We start from the raw sequence: 17,337 nt of genomic DNA, 5'->3' as shown, positions 1-17,337 counted from the left end.
GTGGATGGATGGACAGATGGATGGACAGATGGATGATATGGGATTACCCTCTGTATGCTGTGAAAATGTTTTATTACCATTGGTTAACAAAAAAGCACAGAATAGAACAAGGTGGAAATTCCAAGCAGAGACAGAGGAGAAAAGAAGGTGGAGTCAGGGAGATGCCATGTAGCTGCCAAAGGAGATAGATGCCCACCCACCAGAACCTTACTGGGAAACCATGAGCCTCGTGGTAAAATACAAAGAATAATAGGAATGGGTTAATATAAGATATAAAAGTTATTTAATAAGAATCCCTAGCTAACAGGCCAAGCAGTGCTTTAATTAATAGTTTCTGTGTGATTATTTTGAGTCTGGGCTGCTGGCAAACAAAAGAGTAGCCTCTGCCTACAGATGGATGAATAATGGGTAGATGGGGAGGTGAGTGGATGGATGGATGACTCAGATTTTAAAGTGTGTTTCCCCATCCCTGGACCAGGCCTATAGATTGCTACTGGGAGCATTCTTTTTAAGAAGTTTGGAAACACTACACAACCAAGAACATGTATGCCTTGACTCACTGCTTTACAAATGTGTGCACAGGCATGGTCTTTTTTAACAACTGGCACCTCGCCGTACACATGCTTACACAGGCTTCTGAAATGTCAGGTTCAAATCACTCAGCAGACACAGAATCCACCTGCAGACACTGAGGCAGCAGGACTAAGTGCCTGCGTTCCCAACATGCCAGTCATAGAGGTGATGGTAGCACACACCACTCTTCAGAAGGGCAAGGACTGACATGTGGAGACAGGCTGGTATGGAGACACAGGCAGAACCACCGTGCAAACCGGAAACTGTTTTAAAGGTCATCAAGAGGCCCAACAGAGATGAAGTCAAAAACAGGGTCAGAAGACTTTAAGTGGGGACATGGGTTAGAGAGGAATGAACATGTCCAGAGGGGACAGAGACCGGGGGGGGGGTCCCCTTAAGGAGAACACAGCACACGGGAATGAGCCAGGCTGCACAGACACAGTGTGAACAGTGAACACAGCACACGGGAATGAGCCAGGCTGCACAGACGCAGTGTGAACAATGAACAGAGCACACGGGAATGAGCCGGGCTACACAGACGCAGTGTGAACAATGAACAGAGCACACGGGAAAGAGCCAGGCTGCACAGACGCAGTGTGAACAATGAACAGAGCACACGGGAATGAGCCAGGCTGCACAGACGCAGCGTGAACAATGAACACAGCACACAGGAATGAGCCGGGCTGCACAGACACAGTGTGAACAGTGAACACAGCACACGGGAATGAGCCAGGCTGCACAGACGCAGTGTGAACAATGAACAGAGCACACGGGAATGAGCCAGGCTGCACAGACGCAGCGTGAACAATGAACACAGCACACAGGAATGAGCCGGGCTGCACAGACACAGTGTGAACAGTGAACACAGCACACGGGAATGAGCCAGGCTGCACAGACGCAGTGTGAACAATGAACACAGCACACGGGAATGAGCTAGGCTGCACAGACGCAGCGTGAACAGAGCACACGGGTATGAGCCAGGCTGCACAGACGCAGCGTGAACAGAGCACACGGGAATGAGCCGGGCTGCACAGACGCAGTGTGAACAATGAACACAGCACACGGGAATGAGCCAGGCTGCACAGATGCAGCGTGAACAGAGCACACGGGAATGAGCCAGGCTGCACAGACGCAGTGTGAACAGAGCACACGGGAATGAGCCAGGCTGCACAGACACAGTGTGAACAGTGAACACAGCACACGGGAATGAGCCAGGCTGCACAGACGCAGTGTGAACAATGAACAGAGCACACGGGAATGAGCCGGGCTGCACAGACGCAGTGTGAACAATGAACAGAGCACACGGGAAAGAGCCAGGCTGCACAGACGCAGTGTGAACAATGAACAGAGCACACGGGAATGAGCTGGGCTGCACAGACGCAGCGTGAACAATGAACACAGCACACAGGAATGAGCCGGGCTGCACAGACACAGTGTGAACAGTGAACACAGCACACGGGAATGAGCCAGGCTGCACAGACACAGTGTGAACAATGAACACAGCACACGGGAATGAGCTAGGCTGCACAGACGCAGCGTGAACAGAGCACACGGGTATGAGCCAGGCTGCACAGACGCAGCGTGAACAGAGCACACGGGAATGAGCCGGGCTGCACAGACGCAGTGTGAACAATGAACACAGCACACGGGAATGAGCCAGGCTGCACAGACGCAGCGTGAACAGAGCACACGGGAATGAGAAGGCTGCACAGACGCAGTGTGAACAGAGCACACGGGAATGAGCCAGGCTGCACAGACGCAGCGTGAACAGAGCACACGGGAATGAGCCGGGCTGCACAGACGCAGTGTGAACAATGAACACAGCACACGGGAATGAGCCAGGCTGCACAGACGCAGCGTGAACAGAGCACACGGGAATGAGCCAGGCTGCACAGACGCAGTGTGAACAGAGCACACGGGAATGAGCCAGGCTGCACAGACGCAGCGTGAACAGAGCACACGGGAATGAGCCGGGCTGCACAGACGCAGTGTGAACAATGAACACAGCACACGGGAATGAGCCAGGCTGCACAGACGCAGCGTGAACAGAGCACACGGGAATGAGCCGGGCTGCACAGACGCAGCATGAACAGAGCACACGGGAATGAGCTAGGCTGCACAGACGCAGTGTGAACAGAGCACACGGGAATGAGCCGGGCTGCACAGACGCAGTGTGAACAATAAACACAGCACACGGGAATGAGCCAGGCTGCACAGACGCAGCATGAACAGAGCACACGGGAATGAGCCGGGCTGCACAGACGCAGTGTGAACAATGAACAGAGCACACGGGAATGAGCCAGGCTGCACAGACGCAGTGTGAACAGAGCACACGGGAATGAGCTAGGCTGCACAGACGCAGTGTGAACAATGAACAGAGCACACAGGAATGAGCCAGGCTGCACAGACGCAGCATGAACAATGAACAGAGCACACGGGAATGAGCCAGACTGCACAGACGCAGCGTGAACAGAGCACACAGGAATGAGCCGGGCTGCGCAGACGCAGTGTGAACAATGAACAGAGCACACGGGAATGAGCCGGGCTGCACAGACGCAGTGTGAACAATGAACAGAGCACACGGGAATGAGCCGGGCTACACAGACGCAGCGTGAACAATGAACAGAGCACACGGGAATGAGCCAGGCTGCACAGACGCAGCGTGAACAGAGCACAGAGCAGCACAGAGGACGCCCCAGGAGCTCTGCTATTTCTCCTCACTGAAACAAGATGGTAGAAGCCAATGCAGGTGTCTATTTAATCACCAAAAGCGGCCGCTTGCATCTTTGACTGAACGTTCTGAGGGACATGCAGGGTCTGCAAAGATCAGAAGGCCTTCTTGGTGTGACACCTGAGCCTAGAGGTTTGACATTTCACACTGAATGGACAGCCGTGGGGAGACTGCTGTTTCCAGCGGAGCTGAGCAGAGACACACCTTTTCTTGGATCAGCCGCTGCAGGTGAATCCCACAGGACAGCATGGCCGCGAACAGCGTCAGCATGTACTGCTGCACTTTGCAGATGGCAGAGGCCAGGGAGCCGATGACGGCATTGAGTCCCACCTTCTCGATGACGTTCTGGAAGGCTGTGGGAGACTGGCGTGTGATTCTGCACAGGGCCTGCAGGAAGACAAGCACAGATTCGTCACAGACTCTGCGGGTACCGGGCACCCTCACCCTACAGACGCCACATGACCCTGCTCAACAGAGCGGGCACAAACCCTGCCACTTTGTCACTGCGTTAGAGCCGTGAAGTCAAAAATGTGAGTGCGCGTGATCGGGACCCATGGCTGTCAGGGGTGTCCACGCTCAGGTCCAGAGAGTTTAACCAGGAATGAATGTCACGCCCACAAAGCCCCAAACTCTTCCAGGCCTGTTTTAAGAACTCGCCTCGTGAGCTGCTCCTCAGCATTTCTGCCGTTCCCATTAAATCCACCTCACTCAGGCACATCTCTTCAAACATGGCATCCCTGAACAACCTCCAAGGATGCTCTACGTTACCGATATCGCCGTTATCCTCAGGGAGTCCACGGTGGAGTGTCGGAACAAGTGCCACAGGACAGGCCCAACTTCCCCGGTGATGAAGCCCTGCGCCTGGGTAGAAAATGTTGTACAAACATTCTCGATAATCTTGGCAGCCATGTGATTGACAACACGCTCTTCCTGAAGAATGAACAAAGAGCAGAGAGAGTCAAAAAATGCCACTCCCCCAAGGAAAGGGTCTTCTTCACTGTGAGAAAATTGCATTTGTGGTTTCCTCAGAAGAACTCAGGATAACGTTCTGATCATTAGGAAGCTGCTTTAAAGAGCCACAGGTTCACCAGCAAACCTGGAGAACACGACCTCCGTGAACTTGGTGGGAAGCAGAGCACAGTTCTTCACCTGGTTTAAATAGAATCAAACAGGAAAATAATCCAGAAGTTAAGAAACACAATGCAGGGTGAAAAGCAGACAACTGGTCTACTGTAAAGAGCTATCAGAACAGCCCTCTGAGCACAGCCCCAGCTTGCAAGGGTCTGGGACAATCGGCCCGAGCACAGCACCACTCAAACACAGGATGGGACAGTCCTAGCAAAGATATGCCCACAAGGGTAACAAAATCACACCCAGATTAAAATGAACATCAGCCCACCAAACTGTTTTCAGGAAGCACAGACCTGCTTAAAGGGGCCAGGGGACCAGCTCAGCAGGTAAAGGTGTTCGCCACCAATCCTGAGTTGGATTCCTGGAACCCACATAGTGGAACATGAGACCAGTTCCCCCAAGTTGTCCTCTGACTGCTGAATGCACATCATAGCACATGGGTGTCCACGAGTGTGCACATATACCCAGTGAATGAATGAACCAATGAAAAGCATGAGTGCTTAAATGAATGCAAAGCTTCAACACTCAATGACAGGTCACTCACTGACTCTGACCGCTCCTTACATATTCCCAAGCAGAGAGCAGAATGCAGCCCTGCATGAAGAAACTCGAGGCTGGGGAGAGGGGCCAGGTGTCTTGAGAGTAAGAGGCCCTGATTGTCAGAACACGTGTAAAGAGCCAGGAGTGGCAGTGGGACTAGAATTCCACTGCTGGGGAGGTGGAGACAGGTGGGTCCCTGAGAGCAACTCTACAGCCAGGCCAGTGTACGGGGCAAGTTTCAGGTTCAAAATAAATAAATAAAAATGTGTGATGCTGGAGGAAGGATAGTTAAAGCTGTCCTCTGGCCACACACACACACACACACACACACACAATTCAATTATTAAAAACTAATAGATTTAGTGGAAAGATCTTCAGTGATTGTTACAATACAGCCTATATATTCAACTTGGAAGAAGAAAGACTAAGAAAAGAGTAGAAGATATAAAAATGACTCCAGCAAAAAAATCCAAAGATAATGTGATATTTCATATACTCTGGACAGGGCCGAAGAGATGTCTTAGTGGCTAAGAGAGGGTACTGATCTTTCAGAGAAACCAAGTTCTGTTCCCAACATCCATTCTGAGCAACTCACAACTTCCAGTAATTCCAGATCCAGGGAATACAATGCTCTCTGCTCTCTTCTTCTCTTCTGTCCTTCTTGGGCACTGCTCTCTCTCTCTCTCTCTCTCTCTCTCTCTCTCTCTCTCTCTCTCTCTCTCTCTCTCACACACACACACACACACACAAATAATTTTTAAAAATTTAAAAACAATATTGCAACAAAGGGTATGAGACTATGTTATTCTTGTTATTCTAGTCATCCTTGATGGACCTCACAAATCAGTACTCGTAAAAATGTAAATAATGCAACAGCTGGGAAAGGTCTTTGTAGGTGAGACACTCCTAAAAGCGCAGACAAGTACTATGCTACAGGAAAGCCCTGGAGGTTCAAGCCTGTGGAGGATCTTTCACTGACTGCTTCCATTCCATTGAACATTAAAAAAAAAACGATGCAGCGAGGAAATCCTGTGAAAGTGATGGAAGTAGAGACATTGTAGCAAGTATGCCGGCCTACTTAAAAAAAGAGCAGACTCACAGTGGAATAAACCACTCCGATGTAACAAACTCAGAAAGCTCTCCAGCGGAATTCATCACGCAGATCATTCATACAAGAGGACATGGGAGGTGTCTCAACCAGAGCTCCCCCCTTACATGACTTCAGAGAACTCATACTGGAAATAAATTTTGAAAGTGCAAAATCTTAAAGACGTTGCAGCTGGAAGGCCCATGTTAGGGACCACACAGGAAAGTCTGCTGGAGAAGGACAACAGATATGAAAGTTTCTAGGGTATCGACCCTAAGCAAATATGATTGTTAATTCCTCACTGTCAACTAACTGGGTTTAGAATCAACGAGGAAATACTTCCAGGAACAAGTCTGTGATGTCATGTCCAAAGACAATAACTATAGAAAGAAGTAATATTGCTCAAGTTGGCGATACCAACTATGATCTGAGACCTTAGGCTGAGTAAAAAAAAAAAAAAAAAGTTAAAAAAGGAAAAAATGGAAAGAAAAGAAAGTCAGAATTCTTCGTTCTCTGCTTCCTGCTGCACTGAGAAGTAAAGAATTGAGGAGTCCGAGCCACAAGTTCCCATCATTGTGGAACTGCCTGCCACCGTGCCTTCCCTGCTTTGTGGACTATATGCCCTCAAACCGCAAGGCAAAACCAACCCTTTCTCCCTCAGGCTTCACTGGCCAGGGGTCTATCATAGCCACAGAGGAGAGTAACGCAGCAAAGCACAAAAGAACTTAGTCTAAAATAAAACCAGTGTGCTAAATGTGGGAAACCCTTCAGCAGGCTCTCCCCCTTGTTGCGTTTATGAGAACTCACACAGGAGAGATCCTTCAAAAGCTAGCATGTGACAGACTACTCAGAGAATACTCGGGCCTCACGAAGCATGAAACTCTCCTAGAATCAGTACTGATTAGTGTAATAAATATGAAATGCTCAATAAGCAGATGGCTCAGTTTTCAGGAAACAAATATTTTCTAGAAAATTGTGAATTTAATAAATGTGGGAAATCCTTCAGTTAGAGCTGTCACCTTGTTGCTACAGTGGTAAGAACTTTACAGATGTGGCCCACTGTAGGAAGGAGAACTCACACGGAGGGACACATCCATGCAGGTGGCATGAATGTGGAGCAGCATATGCAGTGAGCACGGCTGTACCCTGTAGGCATGTGGTCTCGTCTTCAACATGGGAAAATCATGAGGAAAAACCATAACTGGGTTTGTTTAGAGATTTTTGTTTTACTGAACATTTGACAATACAGAAAAGAAAGCTATAAAGATATCAGTAAAAGTTTTCCTTGTTATTTAAAATAAATCTTCCTTTAGAAGAAATCTTTGGATAAAGAGGGGACATTTCCAGAAACCAGGTAGCCCTCACTCAACAGGAGAAGAGAGAAAGCTCTGAAGCCCTGTGACCCAGCATGGCTCCTCCGCTGAGGAGTGTGCTGTGGGGAGTGGAGCGCTTTCCCCAGGAGCTGGGTTAGATGCCTGTGCTGCAGTACAGGAGAAGCTTCTGCCCAGCATTCATTCTAACGAGAAATGCACTTGTTTTATCTAGATGGAGGATTGAATAGATGTCAGGACACATTCCAAGAATGAAGCTGTGTAGAGAAATCTGAGTGCTTGTGAGAAAACCCAAGAAAACAAGACAAGAGTTGAGTCTTATGACCTTAACTTCTTCAAACACAGAATTATTCTTGGAATATTGATGTGGGATGTCTTTCTGTGTCTGTGTTGCTTTTAGTGGTTGATAAATAAAGCTGTTTGGGCCTATGGCAGGGCAGAATAAAGCCAGGCAGGAAATCCGAACAGAGAAATCTCTCAGAGAGAGAGAGAGAGAGAGAGAGAGAGTAGGCGGAGTCAGGGAGATGCCATGTAGCTGACAAAGAAAAAAGACGCCAACTGCCAACCAGAACCTTACTGGTAGGCCAAAGCCTTGTGGTAATTCATGGATTATTAGAAATGGGATAATTTAAGATGTAAGGGTTAGCTAGAAATATGCATAAGCTATTGGCCAAACAGTGTTGTATTAATATAGTTTCTGTGTTGTTATTCGGGTCTGGGTGACCGAGAAATAAGCAGTCTCCTTCTACAAAATGGCGCAACAATGGGGGGCAACTACATCCACATAAAACCGGGGAGAGCTGGGAAGGAATTCTAGACACAAAACAGCAGAGTTTAGCACAGCTTCTTGGTTGCCGCATTTGGGAGGGGGGATGGGCTCTGCTTGCTAGCAGTGAGCAGGGACACCACAGCTCCTTTAAGAGAAGACTTCCTGGTTCATGCTAGTTGCACGAACAGCTCTGGCTCTTTTAGAAGGCCAAGCACTTGACTGGGGTTTGTGGGCAGCCTGCTGCAAGTTACTTGGTGGTAGCATGGACCAACTGCTTCTTAGAGTTGAGGTGATGAGGGCAGCTCCCACCTGGCAGTCCCAGAGCTGGCAGTAAAGGCACTTCCACCATATTGAAAGGCTGAGAAAGGCAGAGCCAGCATCCAGGGCCACTGTAACCAAGCTGCTTACCATTTTAAAAGTGTTCCTGGTCAGATAAGCAAAAATAAGACTCAGACAAAAATAAACCTCTGAACAGGTCACAGTATGTTTCAAAAATATATGTAGGCTTGGGAGAAAGAGAGTCCTAGATTAAAGGAGTAAAGATAACAAAATAAATATTAAAAAGTAATAGAGAAAAAATAAGCCATGTAAAGATGGAAAATACACAGAGAGTTTAGATTATGTATATTATTGTGTTTTCTTTGGATTTTTTTGACTGCAGAGAGACATTTGATTCTGGGGGCTGCTAAGCTAAACCAGCATAATGGTATCTTGACTTCAAAATTTGAGTCTAAGGATATGTTACTTTGGAAAAGAGGTTCTGCTTTTGTTTCCACAGAAGATGAGAACCTGTGGCTCCTTCCAGGCTAACATAGTTTGATGGAACAAGATCCTCTGAAAGTTCTTTGTGAACCCTAAAAATACTGTGCCCAACAAAAGCAGAAAGCAGTTTGAAGAAAATTATGCATATTTAACAAGGGGTGCTGGCATAACTGGATAGTAACGTGTAGAAGAATGAAAATAGATCCATATCTATCACCATGTACAAAACTCAAGTCCAAATGAATCAAAGACCTCAACCTAAAGCCAGCCACACTGAACCTCATAGAAGAGAAAGTGGGAAGTACACTTGAATGCATTGGCACAGGAGACCACCTCCTAAATATAATCCCAGTAGCACAGACACTGAGAGAAACAATTAATAAATGGGACCTCCTGAAACTGAAAAGCTTCTGTAAAGTAAAGGACATGGTCAACAAGACAAAACGACAGCCTACAGAATGGGAAAAGATCTTCACTAACCCCACATCAGACAGAGGACTGATCTCCAAAATATACAAAGAACTCAAGAAATTGGTCATCAAAATAACAAATGATCCAATAAAAAAAAATGGTGTACAGACCTAAACAGAGAACTCTCAACAGAGGAATCTAAAATGGCTGAAACATACTTAAGGAAATGCTCAACATTCTTAGCCATCAGAGAAATGCAAATAAAAACAACTCTGAGATTCCATCTTACACCTGTAAGAATGGCCAAGATCAAAAACACTGATGACAACTTATGCTGGAAAGGTTGTGGGGTAAAGGGAACACTTCTGCATTGCTGGTGGGAATGCAAGCTGGTACAACCCCTTTAGATATCAGTATGATGATTTCTCAGAAAATTAGGAAACAACCTTCCTCAAGACCCACCCAGCAATACCACTTTTGGGTATATGTCCAAAGGATGCTCAATCGTGCCACAAGGACATGTGCTCAACTATGTTCATAGCAGCTTTGTTTGTCGTAGTCAGAACCTGGAAACAACCTAAATGCCCCTCAATCAAAGAATGGGTAAGAAAAATGTGATACATTTACACAATGGAGTACTACACAGAAGAAAAAAATGACATCTTGAAATTTGCAGGCAAAAGGATCGATCTAGAAAACAGCAAATTTGAGTGAGGTAACCCAGATCCAGGAAGACAAATATCATACATACTCACTCATAAGTGGCTTTTAGACATAAAGCAAAGAAAACCAGCCTACAAATCACAATCCCAAGAACCTAGACAACAATGAGGATTCTAAGAGAGACAAACATGGATCTAATCTACATGGGAAGTAGAAAAAGACAAGATCTCCTGAGTAAATTGGGAGCATGGGGACCACAGGAGAGGGTTGAAGGGGAGGGGAGAGGCAGGGATGGGAGCAGATAAAAATGTATAGTTCAATAAAATCAAGAAAAATAAGCAAGTGTGTTACTAAAACACAAAACTTCATCCATATTTTGAAATTGTTAGTAATAATTTAGTGGTCAAATAGTATTCTTGTGGGGCTGGAGAGATGGCTTAGCGGTTAAGAGCATTGCCTGCTCTTCCAAAGGACCTGAGTTCAATTCTCAGCAACTACATGGTGGCTCACAACCATCTGTAATGAGATCTGATGCACTCCTCTGGCCTGTAGGTGTACATGCAGGCAGAAAACATAATATATTTTAAAAATCTTCAAAAAAAAAACTACAGGGCTATCAAATAGTATTCTCCATGTTGGTTTATCTGCAAAACTTGCACACAGAGATCAAAAGGCAAAAATAAGAAACAGAGGGCCCACTCTCTCACAGTCATGGAGTCATGGAGCTCACCTGTGATGCCCACGCCCACTCTCTCGTGGTCACGGAGTTCTCCCTTGTTACCTGCAATGCCCACGCCCATTCTCTCATGGTCACTGAGCTCTCCCTAGTGCCCTGTGATGCCCACATCCACTCTCTCATGGCCACGGAGTTCACCCCAGTGACCTGTGATGCCCACGCCCACTCTCTCGCGGCCATGGAGCCCACCCTAGTGACCTGCGATGCCCACACAAAGCCTGACTCCTAACACCTCTGGGAGTCCCCACCCCAAATGGCCAGTCTCAATGAGACCAGTGGCCACATATAATCTGCCCCTAATGACAGTGAATGCCACCCCTTATCTGTCCAAACAGAACTCCACACACACAGGACACATTTTTGTAGTAATTAATGTCTTTAGCCTTTTCTTTGGGTGGAACCATGTCAAACGGCATCGATAGAGGCCACCAACCTGCTAGGCCAGTTTCTAAGCACTCTGCTCGGTGACATGGGAGCTAGAGGACAATGGGTCACAGGGCGGCCATCTGTGCGGAGTTCGGGACAACAGCAACAAGCTCATCATGGGGCAGCTGGGCTCACAGAGGACTCTGCGCACATCTGCCTGCCGGGCTGCCCTGGAAAAACCTTGGACAGAGGCAGGGTAATTAACAGTGTCTTATAGAGCAGGGGTTCTCAACCTTCCTAATGCTGTGACCTCAATCCAGCTCCTCATGTTGTGGTGACCCCAACCATAAAATTATTCCGTTGCTACTTCATGACTTTTGCTACTGTTATAAATCATAATGTAAGTATATGATATGCAGGACTCCTGATATGCCACCCACAGGTTAACAACCACTGCTGTAGAAGATGGTCAGGCCACGCCATCCATATTTCCCATCATGTTCCCCAGCCCCCAGACAGGGTTTCTCTGTGTAGCCCTGGCTGTCCTGGAACTCACAGAGATTCACCTTCCTCTGCTTCCCGAGTGCTAGGTTTAAAGGCGTGCGTCACCATACCTGGCTTTCCCATCATCTTTTAAACAGGGTACTTAAACAAACAAGGATGCCAGCTTGCCCGGGTTATTTAAATTCAGGAGCAACACTGGGCTGACAAGCAAGCCCGGCTGCTGCAGGCTCCGCTCCTCGCCTGGAGGGCGGCTGCGGCTGCCAGGTCTGTGGAGAACAACAAAGGCTCCTTACCCCTTCCCGCAGGCACCTCATCAGCACAGTGTGCGCAGCCAAGGGCACAGCCCAGCAGTCCCTGGGGTGCTGGTTCTTCTCTTCCTGAAAAATGAAGGTCAGGGAAGACAGTGAAGATAGCGCCAAACATCTTCACCAACACACATCTGAAGCTGTCCAGGTCCTGGAGAAATCACCACTGGCTCCTGCCCCGGGGTCGCTTGCTGCCATGCACACACAGCACGTCTGCTTCTTATCTGGCATGGCGTGCTGAGCAGCCCATGTGCAGCCAGCTGTGTCCCCAGCCCACCGAGCAGCACCCATTATCTGGAGCACACGCAGCTGCTACCAGAGTGATCACGGTAAAAACCCAGGCTCCAGCAGCCCCAAGAGACAAGGCCGGGCCACTCACCTTGCACAGCCCTTAGACAAGGAGCAGGGAGAAGCAGAGGGAGGAAAGAAGGTTCTGGGAGGGTGACCGAGGTGACCCAGTCCATCTGCTCCCTGCCCTTGCTTCTTCTTCCACAGACCCCATCCCCAGTCACTGGGATCACTTGACCTACAATTCTCCACTCCTGTCAAAAGCCTGAAATGCCTTCCTTTCTGGCCATACTTTTGCCCTTACTGGGAAGTCCAAGGCTACAGGCAGCCGGTTATTGCTTTCTCCAGTAGTGGGGTTCCTGGAGGAGACACCATAGGTCAGAGTGCATGAGCAAAGCATCATCAGCACCCTACAGCACCTGGATCCCTCTCTCTGGCTTTTCCGCATCTCTGACCATCTCTATTTCTGTGTCTAACCTGTGACCCTCCTGCCACTTGGTGCGGCCTCCCCTCCTCAGGGAGATCTGTGAGAAAGAAATAACCTTGTCCACTCTGCACATGCCACACACACTGGGAAGCACGGCTCTACACAATGCCCAGTGTCCTGAGGAACAGCCCCCCACTCCCCACACACGCTGGGAATCTTCCCAGTGTGCTGAGGGACAGCTCCCTACTCCCCCACACACTGAGAATCTTCCCAGTGTGCTGAGGGACAGCCCCCTACTACCCCACACATGCTGGAATCTTCCCAATGTCCTGAGGGACAGCCCCCACTAACACCTTCATCTACTTTGGCTCAGGGCTTCATTCCCAGTCTGCCTTCTCCAAGCCCACGGGTCTCAGACAGCGGGTCCTCTATCACTCCTGGACACAGTATGTACCCCCTCCACTGAACCCTGTCTCCACCTCAGTAGGCTGACTGACTGCCTCTCCAGACACCCTCAGTTACACAGTGTGCTCTAGGCCCCTGGGCTCCAGGAGACGCCACCTTCTCCATCACCTCAGATCACCACCGTCTGCTGGCTTCTCAGTCTCCTCAGCCCACTCCACCTGACTCTGCACCCCACTCCAGGTAAGAATACATAGACAGACGGTGTGGTCACCAACCATGCTGTGGTGTGTGTCGTGTGTGGTGTGGGTCTATGTTCACAAACAGACAGGTGTGACAGCCAGAGGTTGACGTCGGCCATCTTTCCGAGTCTGCACTTCTACATTAAAGCAGCACCTCTCACTTGAATCCAGAGTCTACCGATCCAGCTAGCCTTGTGAGCCAGCTTGCCCTGGGAACCCCATCTCCCACCGATCCAGCTAGCCTTGTGAGCCAGCTTGCCCTGGGAACCCCGACTCACACCACACCCAGCTGGCCATTTCTCCATCTCCCCAGACCCAAGTTCCCAGTCTTTCATGTCACCATCCAGCGGGTTCTCCTTAGTCCCCTACTCCTAGACCTTCGAAACCTTAGCCCCAGCGAGGCTCCCTCTACTCAGAGACTCACTACTGCTCCTCCCTGGCTCATTCTCATGGAACCTGGAAACGCTTCTCTATCTGTTCCCTTCACTTAAACCAGAACGGAGCTAAGAGGCCATCATAACACCTTATGAGTTCTCTGTGCTCTTGGGGTGAGGCATCTATCTGGGCCACAGCGGTCTTCCATCACCCCATTCTGCAGCCTCCTCAGCCCTCCCTGCCCACCCTAGGGCCTGCACACACACACACACACACACACACACACACACACACATACACACATACACACATATATATATATATATTTCTTTACTCGTTTGTGTACTGGGGATTGATCCCAGGGTCCCACACGTGCTGGGCTCTATCCCCACCTGTCAACAAGACACCTAACTAACATGTACCAGAGCTGAGACTTCTGAATGGACATGCATCCACAACGAGGCAGAGCTGAAGAAAGAACAGAGACAGAAACAAATACGTGAGGGTAGAGACGGGGGTTACAAGGAAAGTCCAGGAGGGGAAGAGGCTGGAGAGGGTGCTGGCCACTCGGAAGCCAGGGAAGGCTGAATAGATCGTCTTGAGAGAGAAATACAGATGTCATGGGAAAAAATGCGTTCACAGGTACACAGGCATGGCAGGGCAAGGCGGGCACAGCAGGGCAAGGCGGGCACGGCAGGGCAAGGCAGGCTAGAGACAGGAAAGTTGGGGAAACAAAACTTAAAAAATACAGCGAGAAACCAGTCCAAACATACAAAGCTCAGAAGTGTGAGATGTGTCGGCTCACAACTATCTAAAGCCCACACGTGTGTCATGTGACCACTGACTTCAGTTGCATTTCCCCATCCTGCCATGGAAAGTTCCCATAGTCATGTACACCTCTGTATGGAGCAGTCTCATTTAAACGGGGGTTTTCTCACCATGGGAAAGCAACAACCTTAGTCCCCTCATTCTAAAATACCCTGAGACTTTCCTAAGCTAAAGAGGGGGTGGAGAAGGGAGGAGGGACAGGAGAGGACACCAGGATCCCAGGAGATCCATTCCCCAGAAGTAGACGGTATCTAAGGAGAGAGGGGAGGGGTGTCTGTGGGAGTCCACTGACCAGCCTCACCTGGGTGGCAACGAGGTAGATGAGCTGCCCGAGTGTGGGCAGGAGGCACTGCTTCAGCTTGCTGCTCCTGAAGTTCTCCCGGATTAGTTCTGTTAAAAGTGTGATCGCCTGTAATGGGAAAGGGTGTCACTTCAGGATGATGTCCTCTGCATTGTGGGAGCACGGGCTAACACGGCGCCTTTAAACAGCTGCACCAAAGTACAACTGAGAAGCAATAAACTGTGAATTCTTATTTTCTTTTGAGACACCCGCCACAGCACATGAGGAAGAGAGATGTGCTCAGGAGCTGGTTCTCTCCCTCCACTGCAGGTTCTGGGATCTAGCTCAGGTTGGGCCATCTTCCCAGCCCCTGTGAAGCCTGCAGTGAGACACATCCGGACAGTGTCTGTGACTGAGACACCCTCAGTTCCCAGCGTTTCTCCTGTTCCGTGGGTAATCCCAGACAACAGTCTTCTCTCAGCCACCCGTCTGTAGTCCTCAGTCTCTGAAGTTTACGTCCATGCAGCCGCATTCTGTGTATCTACTCCTTGTCTCTGGGATCCTGCATTTGAGATTTGACCATGTTGTTGTACATATCTATAGCTCATTTTTTCTCCTCTCACATAATACTCCATTACACGGATATGCTTCAATGCGTGTTTTATATCCGAAGTGCTTGTAGAAAGGAATCACGTGGTTGTGGTGTTTGCCCCAGTGTGAAGTCATTCCTCGGCCTTCTTTCTCGTCTTCACTGGTGGCCACTAAGTCCCCAACCCTCTGAAACTCTCAGTGCCCAGAAGTTTGTTATCTACAAAACTAGCCAACTGGTCACTAACAAACTAGCCTGAAGGATGGTGAAGGTACATGATTCTAAAGAAAAAGCTAACGATGGAAAAAGGAAGCTTGAAGTGTAGGGAGGAAAGCAAGAGAAAGCAGGCAAATGCAGACACAAAGTGGACAGGCTTCCCTTCTATTATATCTTTTCAATTATGTTTGATGGCTAAGGAAAAAATATAAAATTATATTTAGACAATAATATAAAAATGTAAACATTTAAAAGGGAGACATTTTCTAGACCATCCTTGAACTAATAAAATGATGATGCTAATGGACTCTGATAAGTTGGTATAAAAACTTAGGAGCAACTACTAAACAAAATCTGCACAAGAGAAGAATTCAGAAACACCACAGGAAGAAAGGTCAAAACGGAATCGCATGTTCTGCAAACGCCAAGGTAGTAAAAAGGAAACAAAGGAATTTAAGGCAAATGGGAAACAAAAATCAATTGTCATATACATGAGCAATATTTTAATAATTACATTAAATGTAAATGACATAAACACAACAATTAAAAGACAGAGTAGAATGAAAACAAAGCATGACCCAACTATAAGCTGAGTACAAGAAACGCACATAAAAGTTTGGTAAAACTGGTAGATGGGGGGCTGGAGAGATGGCTCAGCGGTTGAGAGCATTGCCTGCTCTTCCAAAGGTCCTGAGTTCAATTCCCAGTAACCACATGGTGGCTCACAACCATCTGAAATAAGGTCTGCTGCCCTCTTCTGGCCTGTAGGCATACACACAGAGAGAATATTGTATACATAGTAAATAAATAAATTTAAAAAAAAATGGTAGATGGACTGTAAAAGACGAGGAAAGCTGTAACAGTAGCAGCAGATGGAAATCAACAACAGCTGTACTGACAGCAGAGACGTCTGAGCAAACTAAAACCCTTCAGAGGCCAATGAAACCTTGCATGACAGTAAAGAAGCCAATTCAGCAAAAATATATGTACACACATATACATATATACATACATCATATACAAAGACTGCTTACATACATAAGGATACATGCACATACACATAAATATATCCTATACATCCATAGACTACATGCACACATACATATAAGCTATACATATATACACACATATGTTCATATATACATTGTAAACAGAGGTGTGCATGCACATATTGTATGTACATTCACATATGTACATACACATGTGCATATATACATACACACATCATGCACTAGACATGTACACACATAAATTTTCACATATATGCATATATATACATGCATATATTATGTACCAATGTATACATATGTTCAAATATATACATATACTCATATATCATATTCACAAACACACATATGCATATTCACACACATACATAGATGTGCATCATGAATACAGACATGAATGCACATATATGTTTAAATATATACATATGTGCATGTACATACCTACATGCATACATTATATACAGGCATGCATACACATGTTCATATATATTTACATATATGCACATGTATACGTAACATGCACACACGCGTGCACACACAGCAATCCTAAATGTGAATCCCCAGCTATAGAGCTTCAAACAATGTAAAGCAAACACAAGAAAACCCACACCCACAGTACTTCAAGGTCCACTCCTCTGGGTTCTCACAGAAGAACAAATGTGAGACTCCCGAATACACATGGGCTAGGGTGAGGGTGCAGAGAGGCTGGGGCTGTGTGTGACTACACAACAGTGTTTCAAGAACACAAGGAGGTCTCACCACAGACAGAGCTGA

General features: G+C 47.6%; 1 protein-coding gene across 5 annotated transcripts in view; it reads right to left on the bottom strand.

Moving 5' to 3' along the window:
- Positions 1–17,337, bottom strand: part of Ulk4 (unc-51 like kinase 4) — a 296,222-nt gene that overhangs the window by 236,164 nt on the left and 42,721 nt on the right. For all 5 annotated transcript variants that reach the window (XM_087905136.1, XM_087905134.1, XM_087905135.1 and 2 more), the window contains 4 exons: positions 14,773–14,880; positions 11,898–11,981; positions 4,073–4,234; positions 3,509–3,691 (listed from right to left, as the gene is read on the bottom strand). In XM_087905136.1, the coding sequence (XP_087761262.1) occupies positions 3,509–3,691; positions 4,073–4,234; positions 11,898–11,981; positions 14,773–14,880 (537 nt within the window). The remainder of the gene's footprint in view (positions 1–3,508; positions 3,692–4,072; positions 4,235–11,897; positions 11,982–14,772; positions 14,881–17,337) is intronic.

This window comes from Myodes glareolus, chromosome 4, assembly GCF_982192425.1.
Source record: "Myodes glareolus chromosome 4, mMyoGla1.1, whole genome shotgun sequence".
In the NCBI taxonomy this organism is placed as follows: Eukaryota; Metazoa; Chordata; class Mammalia; order Rodentia; family Cricetidae; genus Myodes; species Myodes glareolus.
This window is presented reverse-complemented; position numbering and strand designations above follow the sequence as displayed.